This window comes from Sebastes fasciatus, chromosome 6, assembly GCF_043250625.1.
Source record: "Sebastes fasciatus isolate fSebFas1 chromosome 6, fSebFas1.pri, whole genome shotgun sequence".
Taxonomy (NCBI): Eukaryota; Metazoa; Chordata; class Actinopteri; order Perciformes; family Sebastidae; genus Sebastes; species Sebastes fasciatus.
Genome location: NC_133800.1, coordinates 13,912,262 through 13,937,445, shown reverse-complemented (window position 1 = coordinate 13,937,445; position 25,184 = coordinate 13,912,262). Strand labels below are relative to the sequence as shown.

Here is a 25,184-nt window from a genome sequence, read left to right as displayed (position 1 = left end):
GAATTACTTGGTGAAGACAAAACAGGAGCTGAAGCGTCCACGGTTGATTCATCGAGATGGTTCAGATGGTTTAATAATGGATTATCTCGATCAGACTCTCTGTGAATGCGTAACAGCTGTCGACATGTTTGGATAAGAGCGAGAACAAGCCTGGAAGTTGGGAGTTAAACTTTTTTGCATGCGTCCAGACAATAAAACCCTGGCAGTTCTGTAGGGTTTTTGTTTTTTTGTTTATTGAAACGCCTTCTTTTCTGCAGCCAGCCACTTCCCTCCATCAAAGGTATGAGTGTGGAGGAGCAGGACCGGCTGCGCACTCTCTTCCGCGCCTACGACGTGGACAACTCCGGCCGCATCGAGAGGAACGAGTTCCTCACCATCTGCGCGGAGCTGCAGGTGTCCGCGGCCGAGGCCGACCGCATCTTCAACCGGCTGGACGTCGACAACGACGGGACCGTCACTCTGCTGGAGTTCATCAGCGGCTTCCACGACCGCTACGGAGAGGACATGGAGTCGGAGGGAGGAGAGGTGTCCGTGGCCTGGGAACACTTCGAGACGAGGCTCGGAGAGCAGGCCAAGTTCATCCCTAGGTGAGAGAGAGCACACACCTGGCAGCCAGGGAGGGAGCTGGTGCAGTAGCTACAGATGGGTGGATGATGTCTCTGAAATATGGAAATTATTTTTAAGATATGTGTTCAACAGAGAGCGCAGTGTGCGTAAAGGTGATGGTGAGACATAATGATCTCCAATTCACATATTAAAGAGAACATCCATAACATTAAAGGTGCAGTGCAACATACTCATGTCTGTAACTGCAGCCATGTTATTTGAATAACAGCCACATGTTGTGACTCAGAAAACAGTGACAGTGTGACTGTAAGAGTGATATTTGTCTTGTCTGTTTTCCTGAAGGCATCTCATTATAACCCAAAGATAAATAAACAAGTTCTCAGGTTGACTCACATCTGTTTCAGTTAGGGTGAGATCTGTCACTTCTAACAAACAAGTAGATGTGTGGAGAGTGAGAAGTTAAACATGTTAAATGATTAGTCAATAGAAAAAAATATTATTGGCAACTATTTTTTTCATAAAAGATCAATTATTAGTAATTTTTCAAGCAAAAATGCCAATACACATTGCCTATAGTCCTGGCTTCTTCATTTTCTGCTTCTGTCTGTTTTATATTAATTGTAAACTGTATATATTTAGGTTTTAAAAAAAACTTTTCCTAGGAATTTCTGGGAAACTGTGATGGATATTTTCCACCATCTTCTGACATTTAATAGACCAAATGATTCATTGAGAATAGTTAACCAATTAATCAATAATAGGGCTGCACGATTTTGATTACGATTATTTTGACTGATATAGCGATATGAATTGCGATATTGGAGGAAATTATAATTTATACATCATTATTCTCATTTTCATTGAAAAACATTGAAATGATTATGATGGTATTTTTGTGGGGATCTGGACCAAACAAATATGTTTTTTAAAGTTTTCTTATGCCTGTAGAATATGATGTGTAGGCCAGGACATGCAATATTTAATTTAACAATGGTATTTTGATTGATTTCGATAAAATGTTGATTAATTGTGCAGCCCTAATCAATAATGAAAATATTTTTTTGTTGCAGCTCTAAAAGTTTTAAAGGATTTAAGAAGTTTGTCTTCTGTCTGCCTTGACACTAGTACGGTTGAGTCTTTTGGATCTTTACCATAAATACAAACAATAAGATATTATTTTCACAATAAGACCACCAGTCTAATGCTCTGCTTCCATTTCTGTTCTTTACTGAAATATACTGTATGTTCTAAGCATAATCTTTATTGGTATAATGTTATACACCTATCTATTAATTTAACATTTGTTTTATTGTTGTGTGGAGATATAGGTCTGAATCATTTCCTAATGTATAGGAGGGTGAGATAAAAACCTATATAATTGTGAAACTGTACTCTTACCAACAGCAGTATATGCCATTTATATCAAACAAAATATATCATAAATAATAATAATAATAATAATTATTATTATTATTATTATTATTATTATTATTATTATTATTATTATTATTATTATATTAATATTATTATTATTATATTCACTTTTAAATGTAGTTTGCTCATAATCATTCATTTGATCAGGCAAAATAATCAATCAATATCAATCACAATATGATTCCACTAAAAATACTGTATATTTTCAGCCACATCCAGCTGCAGACATAACCATGCTCTCCTTCTTTGCTCTCACTAACAAAGACCATGCCGATAACGGTATGAGTTTAGAACAGTTTATTAAAATAGATAGATGATGAGGGGAGTCATGATGATGTAGGAGGGACAGATTAAGGGTCCAGAAGGAGGAAAAGGGATGAAGGGATGAGGGGAGGAATCAGGCTCGTGGACGGGTGGATGGAGGAGAGCGATGTTGGACTGGTGTCGTCAGGAGGCAGGAGGGAACCAGGGAGTCAAGACTCTGAGTGGGGGAGGCATCTCTTGCAAACTCTGGTGTTTGTATAGCCCCCAGTGGTTTCTGTATTCAAACGACAGAGAGAGAAAGAGAGAGAAAAGAGAGAGAAAATAAAAAATGGGTGGGGGGGTGGGGTGTGTGAAAAGGAAAAGTGAATGGATCAGGTGTACTTAAATACTATCGTGGGGAAATGGGATGTGTTTGAGGTGTGGCCTTTGTTCCCAAACGAAGTTGTAGAACTTCATTTAAATATTATGAGACCGGTGTGTCAGCAGCTTCACTACATGCAGAGAAGACATTATCATTTCTAGAGAGACTACATTGAACTAAAACTAAAGAAAATTCACAGTGAAACATTCACTGTTAATGTGGTAAATATGGTAAAATAATGATATAGTACTGAGTCAGTAGTATCATGTTATTAGATTTTATTGGATAGCAGTATTCATCGACACTCAACACTGTATTGCAGTATGACTGTCTGCATAAAAACTTCACATCTGTGATTCCAGATGTGAAGTTTTTATTTCCTTATTAAAGGAAAAGAAAAAAGGTTTTATGAACAACAACAAGGTTTTTTTTCTCGACTGAAGCTCAGTAGGGAAACCGCAATTTATTTCTAAACTGAGACACTGTTTAAAAAGTGTAACCCTCATTCTTTCATGCACCTTTTTTACAACTCAGGCCTACTATTGCTTATTTGTATTTTCAAACTTACCTTTGCCTACAAAAACTTTACATATTATTGTCTGCAGCAGATAACATAATGTATATTTGTCTTGCACTTTAAGGTCATTAGGTCAGTCAGGATTTTCTCTATCAGGTCAAGTTTCTAGATTGTTTTTGAATATGTAAGCCACAGCACTGCTTTGAGTTTTGTGTTCCTAGAACATCATCATTGCATTTTCTCTGGTGAGACTTCAGGCTTTTCTCCCATGATGTCTCTCATGACCCCTTGGGATTCAGCTGTGACCGAGATATACAGTTTGCTGTCTATATGAGCCTATACAGTAGGCAGACTGATGAAGATATAGGCCATTTCTAAGTAATCTAATCTGTCCTCAGATATAATTAAAAGTCTTACGTCTTCTTAAATTCAGTCATTCCTTCAGGCCTGGCATTGGACTCGTCCTCGTGGTGCCTTGCTACTGTGACATCGGGACATTGATTGTCACAGTGGTGTTGTCTGCTAAATACACTCCCTTATCTTCAAGCAGCTACATTCACTGTTGCAGTAGTCAGCTGAGAGATTTGGAAAACAGTTAACTTCAGAAAAGTGTCTGTTTTTCAGGGGATGAAAGAATATTTTGTGTAAGTACGAGGCAGAAACACCAAGAGGAACATATCAATTACACATCCTATTAATAATTCTATTGCTCACTGAGGCTGATGTAAAGAGTGTATTTTGGTTTACATAATTGAGTCTCTCAGCTGATTGAAACGGCTCCTCTCTGTACAGGATGTCCTGCATGCTTTCCTCATTTGGTTAGTTTTTAATGCTCCAGAAATATTCCTTTTTAGAAACCCACTTGTATACAGCATATGTTGTAAGTAAAAGCACCTCATCATGCAGCCGTTATAGAGGTCTGAATTATGATTTCCCTATTCTTTGGGCTTTTGAGTGTGTTAATGTAAGAAGTGCTTATGTATTTCTGTATCCCGGCTTTATAATGGAAAGGCACCTCCCAAACCGACAAGGAACAATTGATCATGTTTTTGTTGAGTTCAGGGGAGATTCTTGCCTTGCACGGCAGCTGGATTCTCATGATGTCACAGATCATGTGAGAATTGCGGGATCACATATCACAGGAAAATCCATCTCGTCAGGCATCAAGTAATGTGTTTGTGGCCAGCCAGCCAGACTGCAGACAGATGAGCGTCCTTTGAGAAGCTACTGGCAGCTACGGGGGTGGGTTAGGTGTGTGACGCGACACAAAGAGGCGACTGTTCGTTCTAAACAACGGTGGCGGCTCCTGAAGAGGATAGCGTAGATGTTGCAATATCATCAATTATATCAGAACTGGAGAGTATATCTTCATTGAAAGAAGAGCAAAGAACGGCACTGAAGGCTTTTCTCCATGGAAAAGATGTTTTTGCTTTTCTCCTGGCTGGCTTCGGCAAGAGTTTGATTGACAGATGGTTCATCCAATCACCTGCCAAGTACTTTTTTGAAAGTGCCTGCCATTTTCAAAAAGTTTCCAATGTCGGATTCTCATATTGTTCTGTGTAACAAACCATCTGGTGGGCCAGGTTAGAGAGATTCGTGAAGCAAATACAAAAGCAAACAGAAAAACAAGCCACGGTTTTGCACAGCGAGTAAAACAGAATAAGGGAACGAGTTTAATTGCAATATTTGGGTCACTTGACTTATTTCTGTGCCATTTCTTTAACTATTTGTGACTCTAATCTTGTGATGAATAACCCAAACAAAACATTAGCATTTTTTGTGCGCATAGTATCTTAAGATTTTCTCTGGAGGAGAGCTGTTTTCTACAACTTCATCAGCAATCCTGAACACATGATCACATCTGTTACAACCTAACAACAGTTTCTATTTAACGACTTTCACTGTATCTGTGTTTTTCTTTTATGATCAGTTTGTTTGACACTGTGATGTTGCAGCACACTGTGTGTCACTGTGAGTTACTGACAGGCAGGCAGCAGTGTCTATATGTTTAGCATTACAGCCAGTCCACCCTGTCAGAAGACAAACACACTGTAGACTTGTATAATCCCCTTTTACCATCATGCTGTGACACAGGACGCTTTATCACTGTATCATTATAATGACTTCAGTACGACATACATGGTGTAAACTATGTGATTAGGCTTTACACTGACACATCCTCCTAGTTTTTGTATGGTTTTGTCAGGGGAACGGTGTGTCACTGGCAAATAAAGCGAAACATAGTGTGCTTCAAAAATAGCAATCAAGTAATTTGGTCCATTTTTAGCTGTGCATCTTTTGTGTATTTGACAATATGTTGAAATGGTTATTGGTTGTAAACTCGTGTTTACAATGTTTACTGAGGTAACAAATCAAGTGAGAAGTAGGGTCATTTTTCTCATAGACTTCTATACAATCAGACTTATTTTTGCAACCAGAGGAGTCGCCCCCTGCTGGCTGTTAGAAAGAATGCAAGTTTAAGGCACTTCAGTGTTGACCTCACTTTTCAGAACCAGAGGTAGCCGCCTGGCTGCAGCACAGGCTTCCCTACAATACTTATTTGCTTTCGTGCAGAGAGTTAAATAAGAAGAGTGATGCCACCCTCATGCCTGTATAGTAAAATTACAGCCAGCAGCTAGTTAGCTTATCTAGCATAAAGACTGGATACTGGGGGAAACAGCTAGCCTGGCTCTGTCATTATGTCTCTGTCAAAGCTGATGTCAAATCCTTATTGTCTTCCAGGAGTGAACTAGCAGCTACGTTGTACCAGAACATCAGTCTGACTGAGCCCAGACTGATTAATCAGTTTGAGAAAGTCGTCATGAACTTCACCAAAGAGATCAAACAGCAGAACTCAGAGATGGAGAACCTGGCCCTCGCCATCAAACGGTAGGAAACACAGACACCTGCACACGCATGCACACACCTACGCATACAAACACTCACTCGCATCTTTCAAATTAAGTGAAATGAACATTTTCATCTGACATTGATGTGAAACAGGATTGTGGAGCCTCATTGTTTAAGTAATATTTACTACAGTAATCACTGATTTCCTTCTTTCTATCAGTTTAAAACTGTTTGGTAAGAGACAGGCTGCTATTTAAGTAACTGTAATGACATTTGATGGGGTATAAGAGAAGTTCCTCTCATTGATAATGGGACTGCAAAAATAATAAAAATGTGTTTAAATATTATAACATACTGTAAGCCTGGAATACCTAATAACACTGTAAAACTAAATGCTGTAGGCTCAGCTGCCTGTTGATCTTTATGTTGTCGTGTCACCAGTGTTTTGCAGGAAAATTATTTCTCCATAAAGTCAACTCCACAGTCTTTGGGATTTTTTTAATGTGTTGATCAAAAGAGAGAGTACCGTAGGATCAAATGTTTCAAATCAAATGATTCTTGGCTGTCAAAATTTGAGAAGTCACCCAGTTGTTTAGAGTTACAGTTATTTGATCAAACTTGTGTCGATCAGGGCTAATGATGACCAGCATCTCAGTTTTATCAGAATTCAGCAGCAAGAAATTATGTGGCATCGTTTTTTCTTATAAAACCAAATTTTAGGATTTTGTTGGGGCTGAAGCATTCAGTAAAATGCAGAGCTACCAGTTAGTGATGAATTAATTGAAAGAATATAACTTGTGTTATTAGTAGGATAAGCCGGTATACAGAAGATAATGGATGGATGGATGTTTGTGGAGTATACAGTGAAATGATCCTGTTATTGTTTTGCAGAGCGCAGGACCAAGCGTCAATGCAGCTCAGTGAAATGGAGGAGGAGATGGACCAACGCATCCACGCTGCTGAGAGAAAAACACGAGAGCAGGTGGGACAAAACTCAGACATAATAAAGTAAAATCCCTAAAACACAAAAACATCACTTTTTTATCTTGTTTTAAGATTCCTGGCTCATGTATTTGTTTCTCTTGAATTTGTGTAGGTAAAAGCGATAAGCAGAGTTTGTTCAGCTCTTCCCTCATGTCAAACAAACGAACGGGCTGAATATCAGATTACTCGTCCAAACTCAGACACGCCTGCTGATCAGCTGGATTTCCCAACTCTGTGGATTCCAGATAGGAAACAGCAGATAGATAGAGGTGCTGGAGCGAGTTTTAGCCTCCAGTGTTTAAAATGATAAGGCTGCTGTATATATTTGTGATGATAAGGTTGGGTGATGTGTGTATAAAAATTATAATCTATAAGGAATCAGGTTGCATACTTGGTGATTCAAGTTGGCCGACATGCCACCAGTGTGGCTCCAGCTAATCTGCAAATTCATGAGAGAAGTCAAATTTAGGGATGGATTCAAGGCAGTTTCTGTCATTCTGTGCTACTGACAATTGTCAACAATGAGGCAGGCATATATTACTGCAACAGAAGCTTTTAAATTCTTGTATTAAAGTTATTTTATTGCCTTGTTGGCCTTTGTTTTCAATCTTTTCCATGAATTATAAACTACTTGATTGTGAGTTTTGTGAAAGCTGGAGATATTTCCTGGAACACATTAAACAGTGTGGTGTGTGAAATGATAAGATTTGATAACAACATTTAGCTTTCCATGACATAAAATGAAAAGTGAAAACGACTGACTTGGTGACAGAACAGTACAGACTTGCGCTTGCTGGTCAGGCATCAGATCATCAGATTATTTAAACTTGTATTTGTTCAATCTTCAATCTTATCTTTGGTCCTGATGTTTCTTTAAAGCTGGCGCGGCAACATAAACGCTGTGTTATCACCATGTGCATGTATAAACTTATGTAAGTGTACTCCACTGACTCAGGAGCTGCTGTTTGTTTTGTGCACACAGTCATGTTCGGACACCTAACAGAGGTCTTTATTTTTGGGAACTGTAGACAGTTGCTAATATTAGCGGCCTCTGTCATTGGTTCAAAACCTGACATAAATAATCACAGATTGTGTCACAGAAATGACATAACTGTATAGAGAGCAAACACACACATATGCACACTGTTATGTTAATGCAACTAATTATTTGATATGTTTTTGTGTTGGTTTGTGTCTTTGTGTAGGAGAAAAAGAAAACAGAGGCCGCACTGAATGAGTTACGGAGAAGTTATGAAACTGAAGTGTGTGAGCTGCAGTGTAAAATCCAGAGGATGCAGATGGTAAATGTTTCATCTCTTTGACTGCACTTCATCTTCACTACAACACATCATCAACACTGCTGGTCAATAGTCTCCAGCAGTCATATTCACAACCCACTTACTCTCATTTAGATTCTGCTCAGTGTTGTGTATAACATGTAGAACAGCATGTAGATAATATAGGCAATATGTACTTGGTAATAATGTTATTCACATGTTAAAACTATTTATTTATTTTCTAACTTAAAGGTACAGTGTGTAGGATTTATGGTTGCAGATTGCAACCAACTGAGTTCCCCTCCGCTCACTCTACCCTTTCCAAGACTGTGGTAACGTGAGCTGCAGAGTGTAAAACCGTGTAAACGCCGTTCACCTCGCTCAGAGGCCATCCTTACCATAATAACACTACTTAGTCAGACGGCGGCTACGGTTTTGCACTCTGCAGCTCACTTTACCGCAGTTTCACAAGTATGTCGGAAAACTACAGTGGCCTTCAGGTAATGTAAAAACGTGAAAGGCTCTCTCTAGAGCCAGTGTTTGGCTTTAGCAACATGGCGGATTCCATGAAGAGGACCCGTTCCTAGGAAGATGTGAAGGGCTCATTCTAAGCTAACAAAAATACAAAGATTCTTAGTTTCAGGTGATTATACACTAATGAAAATATAGTTATGAATTGAGATGAACCGATCCCGCTTTTTAAGTCCCGATACCGATATCTGGTCTTTGGGTATCGGCCAATACCGAGTACCGATCTGATACCAATGTTTAATTAATAAGCTGTATGCCTCACTGTGTGAAAGTCTCTGGAAAACAATGTTTAAGTCAACATCAGGCTTGACTTAAATATTGTTTTCTTAACTAAAACAAAATGTGACAAATAAATGCATTTTTTAAATTTTATTTATACAAATTGAATTTTTTATTTATTATTGAAATAATAAATCCTACACTAGCAACTTGGTAAAAAGTCTTCAAAATTAACAGAATTTGTATTCATTATTAAAATAATGAATGGCACACCAGTAACTTGGTAAAAGATCCTCAAAATTAACAGGAATTACAGTTCAAGTGTAAACCTTTTTTAATGCAGCAAGGAATTGGTCAAAATGTATTTTTTAATGTACATAGTATATAAACATAGAACAGAATTGAATAGATCTGCCCTATTGTCACCGATACCTGATCCATTTAATTGAGTCAGTATCGGCCTAATATCCGATCCAGTATACAGATCGGTGCATCCCCAGTTATGAATATTATATTCCATTTCTGCTAATAGATCCCTCGAAATGTTACACACTGTTCCTTCAATTGATTTTTAAATTTGTTGTATAAGTGCATGAAAATAAAATGTCAGATGAAAGTCTTAAAGAAAAAGCGTGTCAAAAAATACAAAGATGCACTGTTGTACTCTCCCGATGACATGAGGCCTCAGGCTTCATAAGGAGAGCACTGCCGGAGAGAAGCTTACATTTGACCTATTTAGATGCAAACCACCTCTTAAGTTAACAGTAATGTGCATGTTTGGGGGAAACGGTTCTGCTAAACAGTGGGAAATTGAGTCTTTTATGAACAACATTGATATTCACAAGAAGCTGAACCAGGACTGATTTACTCTTTTGACCTCATGAAAGCACAAATGTCAGCTGGACTCCGCTGCTTGAAACTTCAAAGTTACCGTGAATGTGTATTTATGTGTACAGTATTTGCAGTTCTAAAAACTACAGCAAGAGTCCAATCTTATTTAGGTCTACCTGAAAATCAAATACCCATAATCCTAAATATGTGAACTCATTCATCAGATAGAAGAGAAGTACAAGAACATCACTGTGAAAGACGAGAGCCCAGCTTTGAAGAAGAAGATCAATGAGCTAACGCTGGTGAGACTTTATTAATAACATAATGTTTCATTTTAGTACATTGTGTATGAGGTGTCAGAAGCATTTTTCTTACTTTGCTCTAGTTTACAACACACTTGTATTCCTCCTTTCTGCAGGAGAACCAGCGATTAAAACAGGACCTGATGAAGTCTCAGACCAAAGTCGCCTGTCTGCGTAGTGACATGGACTCGCTAAAGACGGAGTTAACCGATCAAAGCATCAACTCTGAACAGTGAATTTCTTAGAGTTTTTTTCCATATGTATGCTGTGTGTCGATGTTTATATGTTTTATTTCTTGATATAATTATTCCGTTCAGTTTTGGGTCATTTTCTGGATTTATCTTGACTCATGTTGAGTTGAGTTTCAATCATTTTTGCAGCCGTTTTTGGCAAGACGTTGTTGTTAAAGTGCAGTGTTTTTATTTTTCCCAGTGAGAAGGAAAAGGGATCGTAAGATAAGACTCTACATGCATACATACTCTTAGCTTCCAGTGTAAACTCTGAAAGTCTAAACCTAGAATTACTGAGTTGCAGAACAGGTTTTGTTCACCTTTTTCTCACCTCTCTTGTAGATTTATGTGAACTTGAGAATAATGAATATTTGCACCCTGTTCTCCATCACATGTAGAAAGCTCCAAATCCACCTACTTTTTTAATTAAAAAAAAAAAGCACTATCTTTAGAAGAATAAAGAATATATATCTGGCCTCAACCTGCTTATCAAACGACCCCACTGTTGAGAGGTTGAGCTGCAGCGGAACAGAGGCAGACAGAGACGGAGGCCACGCCCCCCTCTGACTGACAGACGGTGCAGTCGTTCCCGGGGGTGTTTTCATTTTGTCACAGCTGAAACAGGATATCCTGGTGTGACTTCACACACACAATAACTTCTTCATAAGCGTTGCTTAGCAACAGAAGCAACAGGGCCAGCGGCAGGATAACACTCCTCCTCCTCGGACCATCTCAGTGATGGTTACATTGTTGTTTTTCCTTCTCTGAGGTGTCTCATGTCTATCATAAATTAGGTGTAATATCTTTGAGTAAATCAGTTGATCTGATGTGAAAACTTCTCTGGTTTTACTGACATTAACTGGCATACAGAAGAATGGAAATATCTTTTTATCCTATTTATTGTTTTCAAAGTCAGTGAATGTGTGTAGGTCATGTTATGTGCAGGATGTCCTTTGTGACACTAAAAAGAGATTTTCACTGGCCCTTATTCAGGTTGTCATAACTTTGATTGTTCTTTTTGTTTATATTCATGATAACCAATAAGTTTTGGTGTTTTGTTGCAGAGACGAGGAGCTCATGAAACAATTCTCTGATGAGCGAGACGTCCTGGAGAGCCAGATCGAGATTCTGCAGTAAGTCAACCAGGATCATACACACCAGCTAATGCTGAGGTTTTAGATGGAAAGGGATCTTACTCTACTCTTAGATTCAAGGAAGAAAAAGAAATATATCGGAGGATAAAGAATTGTAATACTGATTATTTTTCCCTCTGTGTGGATAGGACAGCCAACAGAAAGCTGCATGACACCAACGATGGCCTGAGAGCCACCGTGGAGAGGACCGCCAGGGTAAACACTTAATCAAAAATAATCCAAATTCAAAACTAGTTCAGTTTCCACATTGCAAGAGGCTGAAGTTATTTCATCCATTGGGTTGGTGGACTCTATGTAAAGTTGGTATTCTGGTGCTTCTTTATATGAATATTCAGTTCACTTTTAGGTCATTTGACTGGATTTATCTTGGTTTATGTTGCTTTGAGTTGAGCTTCAATCTTTATTCACAATCTTTTTGTTTTTTGCAAGTTGTAGCAACTCATAACGTAATAACTGCGCCTAATGTAATAAATAAATAAAATAATTTAAATTTATTAATTTAAATGTAATAAAAGCTCATAATGTAATAATCAGCACATAATGTAATAAAACCTTGAGCGAATAATACTGAACCTCACGCTGATCCCAACGCTGTCCCTCACGCTGGTCTCAATACTGTACCTCACGCTGGTCTCAGTGCTTTACCTCATGCTGGCTTCACTTCAGTCCCTCAGACTGGCCTCAATACTGTACCTAGTGCTGGTCTCAGTGCTGTACCTCACACCGATCTAAATGCTGTACCTCACACTGTTCTCAGTGCTGTACCTCATGCTGATCTCAATGCTGTACCTCACGCTGGTCTCAATACTGTACCTCATGCTGGCTTCACTTCAGTTCCTGACTAGTCTCAATACTGTACCTCACGCTGGTCTCAATGCTGTACCTCATGCTGGCTTCACTTCAGTCCCTCAGACTGGTCTCAATACTGTACCTCATACCGATCTAAATGCTGTACCTCACGCTGTTCTCAGTGCTGTACCTCACACTGATCCCAATGCTGTACCTCACACTGATCTCAGTGCTTTACCTCACGCTGGTCTCAATGCTGTACCTCACACTGATCTCAGTGCTGTACCTCACACTGATCTCAGTGCTTTACCTCACGCTGGTCTCAATGCTGTACCTCACACTGATCTCAGTGCTGTACCTCACACTGGTCTCAATGCTGTACCTCACACTGATCTCAGTGCTTTACCTCACGCTGGTCTCAATGCTGTACCTCACACTGATCTCAGTGCTTTACCTCACACTGATCTCAATGCTGTACCTCACACTGATCTCAGTGCTTTACCTTACGCTGGTCTCAATGCTGTACCTCACGCTGATCTCAGTGCTTTACCTCACGCTGGTCTCAATGCTGTACCTCACGCTGGTCTCAGTGCTTTACCTCACGCTGGTCTCAATGCTGTACCTCACACTGATCTCAGTGCTTTACCTCACACTGGTCTCAATGCTGTACCTCACACTGATCTCAGTGCTTTACCTCACGCTGGTCTCAATGCTGTACCTCACACTGGTCTCAGTGCTTTACCTCATGCTGGCTTCACTTCAGTTCCTGACTCGTCTCAATACCGTTCCTCACACTGATCTCAGTGCTGTACCTCATGCTCTCTTCACTTCAGTCCCTCACGCTGGTCTCAATGCTGTCCCTCACTTCTTGCACATCAAGCAGCTTTTTGGCCAAGATATCCAATGGATGAGGGCAAGGATTGTGGTTCGACACACAACCTTTCGGATGGTTTCAAATAAAAGACATATTTTTGAAAGAAATAAGCTTGTTTTCCCCCTTTAATACTCCATTGATTCAGTTTTAATTTTATTGTTTTTCTCTATACTGTAAAGGTTTTGTACCTAGAATTCCTGGTTGCAGCATTTTGTGTTCCCGTATAGATTTAATGATATGTTCTCACTTTACTTAAAGGAACAGTTTATTTAGGGGGATTTAGAACATAATATTAATAAATATGCTTTCTTTAGTGTATAATCATCTGAAACTAAGAATCGCTGTGTTTTCGTTACCTTAGAATGAGCCTGGTTTATCTACATACGGAGTGGGTCCTCTTCACGGAGCCGGCCGACGTGCTTCTACAGTAGCCCAGCACTGACTCTTAAACTGACTGTAAAATGTTGTTGTACATGTTACAAAATAAACATTGGGAAATATGCCTCTTGCATCATGTATTTAATGAAATGTAAGAAGGGTTCCTATACTGCAAATGTCTAATGTCCTCTTGACCAAACAGACAAAGTCCAGTTGCTTTAAATTATCTACTCCACTTGTGTCATGTAAAACTAGAGGGTTCCTACTGTATGCTTTAAGAAGACAAGGAGACTACTCTTTTATGAAGTTATTACATAATGCGCTGCATTTTTTACATTATTCAACTTCTTTTTGCTAAGTTTATAATGTAATAATGTTCTCATAATGTGATAACTTATCACATTACAAACAAAAGTGTTATTACATTATGCGCTACAGGTTTTAATACATTATGTGCTGATTATTACATTATGAGCTTTTATTACATTTAAATTATTACATTATGCGCGGATATTACGTTATGCGCAGTTATTACGTTATGAGTTGCTACATAAGTCATTAAAGTTGAATTGCAGGCTAATAGGCCTCATAATCATATTTGATTAATCAGGTTTTACTGCAGCTCTCTCTGCTGGTTGTATATGGGGGATGTATTTTTCACCTTAAGAAAGAGAACAAACTTGATATTCTGATGTTTAAACCCATTTATATGGTTTAAACATGTAAAATACATTTCTTGGAACAACAGATGTTAACATCTGATGTTGTGTTACACTGTTCAGCAAAACCCTCACAGTATCACTATTTATTAATATTATTCAACAGCCATGAAACAATGGTAAACTCATTTTTAATTGTTGTGTTACAGTCTAATATCGGTGGATCACCAGGAGAAATGAAGAACAGAAACAGAAGTAAAAGCATCTGCTACGCATCACCCTATGCACTAATAGATAGGTAAGACCTGCAAACAAAGCAGATGGTTAAGACATGTTGACAAGTCTCAAGACTCAATTTATATCTCCTCAAATATCACCGTCTGCATCTGTGTGTGAGTGCTTCTCTTTTAGTAAGTATCCACTATATATGATATTATCTTCTTATTCCTAAAGCATTTTAATTTGGATTGTTGAGTACTTATATTTCTTCATTTTCAGTTGCATTGAGGACAGAAGTTTAATGTTAAACAGTGGATTTAGGATGACTGCCTGGTTAACAGCTTCAGTTCCAGATGTCAAATCAAGATGTTTTTGATTGGAATTATAATTTTTTTTCTCCTAGAACACATGACTGTGTACTTACATAATAGTAAAGTAAATGTTGAATGTGCTGAAGGATATTTATTTAAGTAAAGGTGCTGTCAAAGCTGATGAGCTATAAAGTTGAACCACATGATTCTGTGGTGTTTAGGGACAAAGGTTTTGTCTCAGTGTGGTAAAAGAAAATGATCAAAATTGCATATCAGTTTTGATATCTTAATAAGGGGTGGAACAGTGGTCTTCTCTGTTTAAGTCAACGAACGACAAAAGCATTATAAAAACAACACATAGACCATTTCACAGTTGTAAATGTAAATATTCCAAATGTGTCCCAGTTTATTTCCTGTTGCAGTGTATAAACGACATCAGCTGACAGGAAGTAAACATGGACCCAAGCTGTTGCCTAGCAGTGCAATTCCGTTGAAACGGTCTATACATGTATACACACACAGGAAACTGTATTATGAGTATGCACATTACAAACACTGTATGATTAATACAGATCCTCTACAGACTTAAAGAATTACGCAGAGGCAAATATAATGAAAGATAAATTACACTTTAATAAAAACAGATACTGGACATACTAGTTTTTGGGGGGAGTATGTACAGGTAGTAGTACAGTGTATCAGTATTGTGTATAGTGTATTATTATTAAATTACAAATATGGATCAGTTCACCCAAGTTACCATCAAATATTTTTTGTCACTTACACCAAGTGGAATCTAGCATTCAGATGTCTGTGTTTTTATTTATTTTGGGACATTATAGTCTTTATTCAACAGTGAGGGGTCAGAGGTGGACTATACAGTAAAGCTCCTCGGCTGGATTTGAACCTGGGACGTTGTGGTTACGTGGTATGCGTCTTTTAAAAGGTCGCCATGATAGCCAGTTGTTTCTTTTGGCCAAATTTGAAACAAACACATTCATCTCAAAGATTTTTGCTCCCACCTAAAATGAGGTGAAAGGTGGTGGGCCACTTTCTACTGAAGAAATAGTAAAAAATGTTGATGGTTCTGGACCAATGTGTCCAAACTGTTTACCAATTTTTTGTACCGGGACCAAGACAGAACTCTCATAGAGACAGATATCTCAAAACTCAGGCAAAACAAAACTATCTGAGTTGCTGGATACCATTAGGGATAGGTCTTTTTTTAATCTGGCTGAACCTTGTGTTTTATGTCACGGATTATTTCCGGACTCTTCCTCAGGTTCTCCCAGCGTATGGATGAATACCCTCTGTACAACCGCCGGCCCAGCTGTGACACTCTGGCCTTGGCCATGTGTGACCCAGGCCTGAGGCGCAGAGACAGCAGTGAGTGCGAGGAGGACAGCCTGCCGGAGATCTACGTGGACAGCGGCTTGTCGACGCTCAGAGGTTCCCACGGAGGCTACGACTCAGAGCAGGAGGTCAAGGGTCAAGAAGAAGAGGAAGAGGAAGAGAGGGAGGAGAAGAAAGGGGAGGATGACAAGAATGAAAGCGTGACGGGAGGAAACTCTGACACTGAGGTGAGACAATAAGAGACACAAGTGTACATGCCCATCGATACTGTAGCAATGCAATGTTTATTTTAACAAGTCTTAGAGTCTACAATCACTCAACAACGGCTCTGTGAGGCTGTAATGTCATCATGGCAACATGCTCACAGAGATAATGCTAACATGCGAATGCAGGTGTAATGTTTACCATGTTCCCCATCTTAGTTTAGTGTTTTGTACAACAACAAAAAAAGACAATATATTATGTTTGATGTAATGAAACAGTTTGCTAAATTTGTATGAGTCTGAATGTAAAAGTACACATAAATATAAAAATTACCTTAAATTTACAAAGAAAAATAAATTATTAGTATGGACATAAACCTTTACACAATGAGCTATAAATATAAAATATGTAAAAATGAGAAATAAATATAATTTGTCATTATTGGTATTTGCCTTAAAATAACAGTTGGGTTGTTAATTTACGGATCATGTCTGTAATTTTACTGAGTTTACACACAATTTAAAAAATATATATATTTTCTGTATAATTAGGTTACAGAGTTTGATTCTAAAAGTACACATAAATATAAAGTTAAAGAAATGTGTTAAATTGTTTAGACATAAACCTTTAAATAACAAGCTACATATTTAATTACAGATAATTATTGTCATTTTACATACATTTTATGTAATCTAACAAGCAGAAACAATACTGTATAAATATTATAGTAATTTTACTTTATAAAAATTTAAATTAAATGTAATTTCTCATAATTAGCATAATACTTAAAATAACAGTTGGGTTGTTAATTTACAGATAATATCTATCATTTTACAGAGTTTACACACAATTTAAAAGAAGAAAGAAAACTACTGTAAAAATTTAGAGTTATTTTCCGTAAAGTTAGGATTTTTTTTACAGTGCATGTTAACATTTGCAAAGTAGCACTAACACAAAGTACAGCTGAGGCTGAAGGTATTTGTTCCAACGTATTTAATAAGCTGATGACTTCATGTATAAAGAATATTTGATGCAGCTGCACATTTTTAATTGGTCAAATGAGTCATTAGCCCCCAAATAATAGCTTCTTTGGTGGGTGATCTGTGAGTATGTGAGAATTATGAAGTGATGGGTTTGCATCGTAATCACACTCAGACCTTGCTTTAACAGTAAATATAAATATAGTAAATATATATATGTATAAAAAAACATTGTAGAAGTAAAGCATTGAGGTTAAGGAGACCGTTTGAAAAGTTTTTTGCAGTGTGCTTTGTGTGCTTTGTGTGCTTTGTGTAAAATACTTTGTGTAGCAGGACATGGGTTTCTAGCTTTCAACAACATGCTCATGTTCATATGCAGCAAGGAAGTCATAATGATAACATGTGAATTCTGTGTATATTTTTGTATTAATGTCTGTTACTGTGTGTCTACATCACAGCCAGCAGAGACTCAGGACACTGAATCAGCATTCGGGTCGGACAGCAGCTCAGTTTTGGACTGGAAGCCATCTGAACCCATCAGTGTGCCCAAACCCCCGGCCCCAACTACACGAAAAGCCCTCAGTGCCATCAGTATTCAGGTAAGAGAGAAGATAAGAAAGGGGGGGGGGGGGGGGGGTTATCCAAAGGAAGATAGGAGGGAGGGATATGTCCTGCCACCACAACCTGACTGAGAGAGACAGACAGAAAGACAGATGAAGGAAGAACTTAGAATCAGCTACTGGCCAGATTCCTATCAAATTTGGTATTGATATTCATTATAAGATTATTCTTAATGATTTTAGTGACATTCATGCCAAACTTTCCAATATGTATTTTGAAAATGAATGGCCAAATTTTCATAAACTTTGCTTCAGATATTCAAGAGGATGATGATTAATCACAATCAACAGTGAGCTGGAAATAGATTTGGGGATTTTTTTTTTCACAACAAACTTTACAGATTTATCTCCACCACTATCAAGTTTAGAAAACTCATCACCTTTCAAAAATACTTTTATATTGTGTACATTGCAGTCTCTAGCAGCCGCTAGTGGAGCTTTAGAGTGTGTTTTATGTATTCTTTAACATTTCCTGACCTACAAAGAGACATACATCCCTCATCTACATCACTGAACAGAGCTGATGATGGACAGAGATACTAAATAAGAAAAGCAATTACAAATAGAGGACAAAATATATTAAACATGAATTAAATGGGCAGAATACAAATTACAGACATCTTCTGAGTCTTGCATGAGTGCCTCATTCTTCCTTACCTTCACTCTGCCTCTCTGTCCCCTCTCTAGAAGGATGACAAGGACAGCAGCCTCGACCTGGGCTACATGACATCAGAGAAGGCCTACAGGATCGTGTTGGCTGGAGATGCTGCTGTGGGAAAATCCAGCTTCCTGCTTCGCCTCTGCAAGAATGAATTTAAATTCAACTCCAGCGCTACACTAGGTGAGTTGGAGAAACTAAAGTCAACTGTTTGTCAGTCTTTATTGTTTCGTTTTCTCCTCCTTGACCTGTCAAATTAAGGCAAAAACTATACCCTGAAAATAACCAGCTGATTGATTAATGATTAATTTCTGCTCATGGTAGTATGAAGTCATAGCTACAGTAAATATTCAGTTTATCTGATCAGGCACTGCCACTGAGCAAGGCTGCGACTACTTAGTAAAATGTGTCTTTTCACTTTACCAGCTTGACATGTTGGTTGTGTCTCCTTTGTGTGTTCAGGAGTGGATTTCCAGATGAAGACACTAATCGTGGATGGAGAGCCCGTTTTACTACAACTATGGGACACTGCAGGACAAGAAAGGTGTGTGAATAAAATTTGTATTGTTTTATCTGATATGCTTGTTGTTTTGAATTATAGGCTAAAGATGTGTTTTTAAGAGCATATTACTACGTGTGCAGTTCATGCTAAGTAAAACTATTACACACACACACAGCAGTGCATAAGCAGACATACTGTATTCATCATATCTGATTCATCATATTTGTGTGGACCATTTTTTCATCTCATCTCAGGTTTCGCAGCATTGCAAAGTCGTATTTCCGCCGGGCGGACGGTGTGTTGCTGCTGTACGACGTCACCTGTGAGAAGAGCTTTCTTAATGTTCGAGAATGGGTGGACATGATCGAGGTAATGCAATACTCTCCTCTGCTAAAGAGTTGCTGACTAACACTGTTTGTATTTAGCTAAAAAGTTCCAGACTTTAGCAGAATGCAGTGAAGGTGAAATCTATCCTGTTATGGCGATTTGTATTGGCAGCATTTGTGTTATTAAAAGATGTTGTAAGTAAAAGTGCTGTCACATGTTCATTTGAATATCAAACTAAGTGATCTGGCTTGTTTCTCTCTTTTTACACGCAGCAGATATGTAAGTGTTGGATGTACATTGTTTGGATTGTGTCGTGCTGTTTTGGCATGTTGACATTTCTGTGACTTTTGATATATGCATGCTCTATGTGTCTGTCATGTGTCTGCTGATATATATTACACTATGTACACACTGTGGTGCTTAACGTCAAACCAATAGTTTCAGTCTTTGATGGTTATTTTTTTAAATTTCATTCAAGGCATTAATTCTGTAATGATGCAAAGTATGTACAACAATAGAGCAATTTACAATATTGAAGTACTCTGCAATATTTAGTTTTCCATTTCATTTGTTCCTATTTTTACCTTCTTTTTTCTTTCGGTTTGCATAGCAGGATGTGTCCCAGGAGGATATTCCCATCATGCTTGTGGGTAATAAGTGTGATCTTAGACAAGATGGAAGTAACTGTGTTCCTACCAGCTATGGAGAAAAACTGGCCATGGTAATGACAAATAAACACCCACTTATCTTATTATACTTATACTATATTTTAATGACGACTTAACTCTGAACATTTGGTACACCTCCTACATACCTACACCCAACTCTTATCCAAATATAAATCGAAGTCATAACTCTTAACTTGTTGCTTGGTGAAGGGTTGTGACTGGCAGTAAACAAAAACTAGTGATTAAGGATTAATGATTTCCCGTCTTCACCCAACAGACATACAACACTCTGTTCTGTGAAACGAGTGCCAAAGATGGCTCCAACATCCTGGAGGCTGTGCTGCACCTGGCCAGGTGAGATACAACTGTTAAAACAGCAGAAGATGTTTTAATTTTTACAAAATGTGTATTTTTAAAGACTATAAGACTTTAACCTCGCAGGAGACATTTCAGTTGTTAAAAACAGATGTGAATAATAAATAAATATGGGCTGCATTCCATTTAGTTTTGGCTGTTCCATGGCACATGTGTTGTATATGCAGACTAATTGGCATGGCTTAGTGGGACACTAAAATCAAAAAATTGTTGATGTTAATTAGTTACACAAGTTAAAATGTCTGCAAAAGACTTATTACCAGTGCCAAAAATGTGAGAAAGATACCATCTCTGAGGGAAAATAAGTTAGTTAGTCTTTTGTTTCACTAGTTAAATAATTCCTAAAGAGGAATCAGGACCACCTTATATACAGTATGAACAGCAAATGCTCTGTATGCCAAGCTCTTAATTGTGACCTTTGCTGCCCTCTGGTGTGTAAAAGTAAGACCAAAAAGGTTGCAGCAAAAGAAAACTAACATGGGGGTTAAAGGTGCCCGGTGGAGTTTTCTTGTAAATAAACAAAGGTTACGTTTACATGCAGTGTGACTTACCAAAACATATTGTGTGTATCCCTGAAGGTGAAGCAAATGTGTTGAATGCATTTCTTTCCTCAGAAAACATTTGCAAGGCCATTTTTTAAAAATTTTAAATCCTGCATACATTCATGCTTACTTGGTAGCTATTTTCTTCTTGTTGTCCTTGTCCTGTTACTGCCACTGGTTGATTAATGAAACGGGTACCCATTCATAGAAAAACAGCTCCATAGAGCTACTAGAGGTCAAAAACTCCACAAGGAACCCTTATATCAGTCTTAAAATACATGTGTTGGAAGACTTGAAAGGAAATTTAGAACAGAAAGTTCTTCTCAAGCACTCATTAGTCTCATTCGATTGAGGTCTGTATACTGTAGCTTCTGCCCTGCTGATGTCTATTAACGGTAATGAATTGGTTGATCCATGAGGACAAGTGATTGGTAGCTATCTTTAAAAAAACATATGATAATACAGTAAAAAAAAAAATGTTTCAGTGTGATTTTTTTCTTCCCTGAATTTCTTTTTCCACCTGTTTTTCTTTTCTTTCCGCCCCACAGGCAGGTAACAAAACAGGCTGCTTTTGGTGACAGTCACCATCAGTCGCTGCCCAAGTTAGATGCTCCCAGGAAGAAACCAAACTTCTCCTGCTGCACCTGATCGAATTCATCAGATCTGGACCTCATCACAGGTGGAAAAAGGACTACAAATGCAGAAATCTGCCAAAACAGATACGACACATAATCTCTGCAGAAGTACAGCAACTGAACAAATCATCGTCGTGAATAGCCAAAACAATTTAACATGGATTTAGTGAGTCATGGGATCACAGCAGGATACCCACAGCTTCTCATCAGTTCACTCTTTTTGTCATTCAAGGTTATTTAAACATGATGTATTGAGCTTCATTTCAGCCACAGCTTGGAGTCGTACTTTGGTTATTTTATGAATGTTTAAGTCAGTTCTTGCCAAGTGAAAATTCTGTTAATTTTTTTTTTATTATGCTATTACACATATTTGCATAGGTTCCTTGCACAGTTTGCCCAGTAGATACTGCCATGTTGTGAAGATACTCTAAGCAAATCATGAAAAGAGAAGGACAGCTGTGGAAGTGAAGTAAAATGTGTGAGAAGGATTTGAAAGTGAAGCCAGGAGCATGTTTTTAAAGTGACATTAGTATGTGACACTGACAAGTACCTGCATGTGATAGTGGACAGATTTTAGCATATTGTAATGGTGAGGAAATAAGACAAATAAGAATAGATTCTCATCTGGTTCGGTTGAGCTATTAACTGTGGCAGAAATGATCTGCAGCCTGTTGGAGGCCTGAAAGGAAACAGACGTTTGTTGTTTGTGCCACCCAGAAGCCCAAACTTTACTGCAAGTGAACTTCATCGATGGCCGACATGGAGACACTAAGAATCATGGGAGAACTTAAAGAAAGAGCATCTTTTTTATTCGTATACGATGAACCCTGCAGCAGTGTGGGATTGTATGACACTTCATGCTAATATCACAATCCAACGTCTTTGATTTATTACCCCACAGTGTTACATTTCTTTTTATTTGACTTCCCACTGGGGATGACTGTTATAGAAGTTATATGTTTGGAGTTGAACGTATAGCAGATCATGAATGCCTTAAATAACTACTGTCATTTTAATTTCTGGTATGAGGAATGAAAATGAGGTAGAAGAGAGGTGGCAGGAAGCAGAGTCCTTACTTGTATCCCTCAGATGCAGTACATGACTGTAATTCTGTTTGAATGCATGCATGTTATCCTGGCAAATTGTCACTACTGATGTTATGAATATGTCTTATTAGTATTTCTTAATAATAACGGCATACTATCCAAGTTATCAGCCTGCTGAAGGGCAGTGTAAGTAAAGGAGTCAATATGATATATATATAAAGTAGTTTGTTTGAAGCATACTGAAACCTTTAGACTGTGTTTTCAGACGCCACATGGGTCTCGGTCCTGTTTGTGATGTTGACACACCTGACTCTCAGTGTCTGACTCTGAAGGTGAAAAAAAGCTCAAGAACCATCAGATATCTAAATGTTGCTTGGCTATTTATTTCCTCACAGATTAAAATGTATTTTTTAATTAATATATTAACCTGTTAAACACTAGCCCTGGCCCTCAGAAAAACATTTAAAATAACATACCCAAATTGAATCAGGAATAGCTCCTCACCCATAAGGCTTATATGCATATTTCTGGTCTCCTATGAAAGGTAAGAAGCTGAGGAATATGATGCCATTGTAAGTAAGCCTATTTCTATTACCATTCCAGAGTAAATGGATATGCAATAAAGGAAAACATGTTTTATCCTCGCCTAGTATATAATCTAAATTCCAAAGGTAATATCACCATTACAACCAAGATCTATGTATAAATTAATGTCTTTATTACAAGTGTGACTGTAAATCTGATGAAAATACACTAAAATACACAATTTATGATAAAATTTATAAAGACATAGTGAAGCGGTTTCCATGTTTTGGCCATGTTTACTGTTGCATGTTGACTGTTTACTGGGAGTTTTACTTCAAAACACTATTTATTTCCATATAGCCATGTTACAAATACCCAAAACATTGAAAGAGTAATAAACACAATGAATATTGATCAATATTCATATATGACTGAAGAACTTGTGATATATAAATGGGCATATAAATGGAGAATGGAGGGACCCACAGTGCTCTATGAGATATCCACAGATGTGTCTAAGCAAGCTGAAGAAAATGATATAAGGGCTATAAAGTCTAAAGGGATTTAAAGGCTTGTTGGTATAATTGCTTCGATACAGCCACCAGGAGGCCACAAACATACAGAGCTCCCTACAGAGCAAGTCAACCTAACTTGACTAAGATGGCAGCTGACTAACCTAAGGAGATTTCAGAAAGGCCCTGAAGGTAAACTTCTCTTATGTGCCTCTTCACTGAGGCTCACTGGGACTTCCCAGCAGCACCAACTTTACTGCTCAAATATGTTGTCCTAAAAGATGGCAAACAGACAATTTCCAATAGTGCTGATACTTTAACTACATTTATTATCATTATTAAAATGTACTTAAAGTATCCACAATGAAATTTGTGTTGTGAGATTATTATGACTGATGCGTGCATTAACAAGTGTACAGCATTTTAATGCTGAAGCTTGTTAAGATAAGAAAAATCAAGCTTACTTTATATAATGTAGACCTACGTAGTGTCATCTACCAATTTTAGAAGCCAGGAGTTCCCAAACTCTGGGCCGTGGACCAGTTACAGGTCTGAGAACATTTGCTAAAGGGCCGTAAGGAAACCATATAACTTTACAGGCTAACAGGTTATTTGTGCTGTAATGACCTTAAACTTGGCTCAGGCTGTGCCGCATTTTTCCTGATAACTCATTGTCAACAACAATATTCTGATTTTGAACTAAAGTAGGTCATTTGTATCCATGTAAGCGTTGTCTGTCATTACACCTTTTAGCTTTCAACAGTAGGCTACATGAAATCTGTGTGAGGACTAAAGCTGAGTGTCACTGAGATCATTAAATTGTCAATAGAAAAACAATCCGCAGAACCAGAGATAGCATCTTTTTTTAATCCATGCATTTTTTTTCATTGTCAAGAGAATCGATGGAGTTCCCCGTGTATAACAATTAGGGGGATCTATTGGCAGAAATGGAATATAATATTAATAACTATGTTGTCTTTAGTGTATAATCACCTGAAAATAATAATTGTTGAATTTTTGTTACCTTAGAATGAGCAGTTTATATCTACAAAGGGAGTAGGTCCTCTTCACGGAGCCGGTTGCTATGTTGCACAGCCATATTTCTACCGTAGCCCAGAACGGCTTGGGCCGGGGTCGATAACGTTACTCGCTCCCTTCCCCGCCGCCGCCGCTGCTCTCTCTCGCTTCACCACTCACTTCCCTTATACACCCACACACTCTAAGCACTGGCTCTCCTCCAAATGACCTACACTACTCTTACAACAACAGCTCTGGAGAGGGCCATTCGCATTTTCACATCGGCCACTGTAGTTCTCCTACAGGCTTGGCACACAGGAGAGGCTTCAGTTGGTTGCGATCTGCAACCTCACTGCTAGATACCGCCAGATCCTACACACTGCTCCTTTAAGTAGAGTACTTGAGTAAATGTACTTAGTTACTTACTAGTTACTACTCTCTATCTATCTATCGATCTATCTATCTATCT

At 38.1% G+C, this 25,184-nt stretch overlaps 1 protein-coding gene across 2 annotated transcripts in view; it reads left to right on the top strand.

Annotated features, from left to right (window-relative positions):
* Nucleotides 1-22,900, top strand: part of rasef (RAS and EF-hand domain containing) — a 37,736-nt gene extending 14,836 nt beyond the window's left edge. The window contains exons 3-19 of one of the 2 annotated variants that reach the window (XM_074637758.1): nt 258-587; nt 5,886-6,032; nt 6,885-6,975; nt 8,183-8,278; nt 10,060-10,137; nt 10,254-10,369; nt 11,432-11,500; nt 11,650-11,716; nt 14,431-14,519; nt 16,034-16,331; nt 17,747-17,887; nt 18,596-18,749; nt 19,029-19,110; nt 19,323-19,437; nt 20,009-20,116; nt 20,341-20,417; nt 21,529-22,900. In XM_074637758.1, coding sequence (XP_074493859.1) covers nt 258-587; nt 5,886-6,032; nt 6,885-6,975; nt 8,183-8,278; nt 10,060-10,137; nt 10,254-10,369; nt 11,432-11,500; nt 11,650-11,716; nt 14,431-14,519; nt 16,034-16,331; nt 17,747-17,887; nt 18,596-18,749; nt 19,029-19,110; nt 19,323-19,437; nt 20,009-20,116; nt 20,341-20,417; nt 21,529-21,628 — 2,158 coding nt within the window. In that variant the 3' untranslated portion in view covers nt 21,629-22,900. Of the gene's footprint in view, nt 1-257; nt 588-5,885; nt 6,033-6,884; nt 6,976-8,182; nt 8,279-10,059; nt 10,138-10,253; nt 10,370-11,431; nt 11,501-11,649; nt 11,717-14,430; nt 14,520-16,033; nt 16,332-17,746; nt 17,888-18,595; nt 18,750-19,028; nt 19,111-19,322; nt 19,438-20,005; nt 20,117-20,340; nt 20,418-21,528 lie in introns of both variants that reach the window. The other variant, XM_074637757.1, reaches the window with a different exon arrangement.
* The last annotated feature ends 2,284 nt before the right edge of the window (nt 22,901-25,184 follow it).